The sequence below is a fragment of the Sinocyclocheilus anshuiensis genome, unplaced genomic scaffold (genome assembly GCF_001515605.1).
Source record: "Sinocyclocheilus anshuiensis isolate Anshui unplaced genomic scaffold, SAMN03320099.WGS_v1.1 scaffold78, whole genome shotgun sequence".
NCBI classification, from domain to species: domain Eukaryota; kingdom Metazoa; phylum Chordata; class Actinopteri; order Cypriniformes; family Cyprinidae; genus Sinocyclocheilus; species Sinocyclocheilus anshuiensis.
In genome coordinates this window covers 542,519-544,170 of record NW_015544250.1, presented here as the reverse complement: position 1 = coordinate 544,170, position 1,652 = coordinate 542,519, and the positions used below count along the sequence as shown (strand labels likewise).

The 1,652-nt window shown below is 40.1% G+C and overlaps 1 protein-coding gene across 1 annotated transcript in view; it reads right to left on the bottom strand.

Annotated features, from left to right (window-relative positions):
- Positions 1 to 1,652, bottom strand: part of LOC107697879 (probable phospholipid-transporting ATPase IIA) — a 66,739-nt gene that overhangs the window by 22,129 nt on the left and 42,958 nt on the right. Inside the window, exon 18 of the mRNA XM_016498723.1 lies at positions 865 to 1,035. Within this exon, the coding sequence (XP_016354209.1) occupies positions 865 to 1,035 (171 nt within the window). The remainder of the gene's footprint in view (positions 1 to 864; positions 1,036 to 1,652) is intronic.

Below are 1,652 nucleotides of genomic sequence, written 5' to 3'. Positions count from 1 at the left end.
TCGGTCCTGGAGGGCCGGTGTCCTGAAGAGTTTAGCTCCAACCCCAATTAAACACACCTGAAGCAGCTAACCAAGCTCGTACTAGGCATACTAGAAACTTGAAGGCAGGTGTGTTGAGGCAAGTTGGAGCTAAACTCTGCAGGACACCGGCGACCGAGTACCGAGTTTGGGCACCCCTGGGCTATTATATAGGCTATGCTACTCGCACGTACAGAGGGGCTTACCATCTCAGGACACCGGCCCTCCAGGACCGAGTTTGGGCACCCCTGGGCTATTATATAGGCTATGCTACTCGCACGTACAGAGGGGCTTACCATCTACCATCTTTTGGGGGTTTCTTGCTTTTAGACTAGTCGACTAGTCGGATACAAAACTTTCGTTTAAACGACAGTCAAATTAGTCGTCGCGCACATCCCTAGTTAACACGTCAACAAACAACTCATTTTAGAGGCGCACAGTGAAATCCTACACTGTACAGACTATACACTTTTAGGAAAAATGTTACGAGCTGTCAATGGGGTGGTAACTTAAGGTAAAAAAGCTAAAAAGTACCATATTTACCCCTAAAGGATACATAATAGTATCTTAAAGGCACATATTAGTACCTTTTGAAAGGGTACCGCCCCAGATTTGTGTTTTTTAGACATTTTAGTGTTCCAAATCAATCATGACATTATAAAGCATTGCTAAATCCCATCTTTTCATTTTAATTTTGAGTTTTTGTCCTGAACAGCTTCAACTGGCAAAAGCATTGCATGTTAAAACATTTTGATAAACGCTACTATTTTTGGCGCATTGTACCGGGGAGTTCCGCCCACAGTCAAATCTCATTGTCTGTGCATGTTTGTGCGTGCCGACACTGACCTTGATGCCAGCATTGCGCAGTATCTCCAGAGTGGGTCTGACATCGGCCTGAAGCTGGTCCTCGACTCCAGTAAGACACAAGAGCTCCATCTCCATCTCCAGACTCTCTATCACTGTGGCCACCTTCAGCGAACGATCGTGAACGCTCAGCTTGGCCTGGACGTAGCGAGCCTGCACATGTGAATGATGTTAGACACAATATAAGTAACACACATTTCTTTTCTTCATTTTACCTGACATAACACAGTACATTAAAAGTGGTGGTAAAGATGCAAGGATTTCTTATTCACTATATTTGCGATTACTTCATACAAAATATACAATAGTAATAATACTATAAAAATAAAGAATATCTTTAAGATTTTACATTTCTCATATATTTTGGCCATTACGTTGCACACAGACAACCATTTCCAAGCAAATAAATAAGTACTGTGACTGTCAATATTTAAAATAATCAGATTTTTTTTTGAGTTTATGTGATTATTTTTATACATTTTTACGTGCAGAAATTTGTCTATAAATATAATGCATATATTTAATATATATTTAATGCATACAGTTCCTCCTTTAAAGGGGTCATATGATGCTATTTTAAAGATCATTATTTTGTGTATTTGGTGTAACAGAATATGTTGACATGCTTTAATGTTAAAAAAACACATTATTTTTCAAATATTGTACATTATTGTAGGTCCTCTATGCCCCGCCTCTCTCAAACACGTCGTTTTCAACAAAGCCCCCTCCTTTGACAAGCGCAGTCAGCTCTGATTGGCCAGCTGAACCAG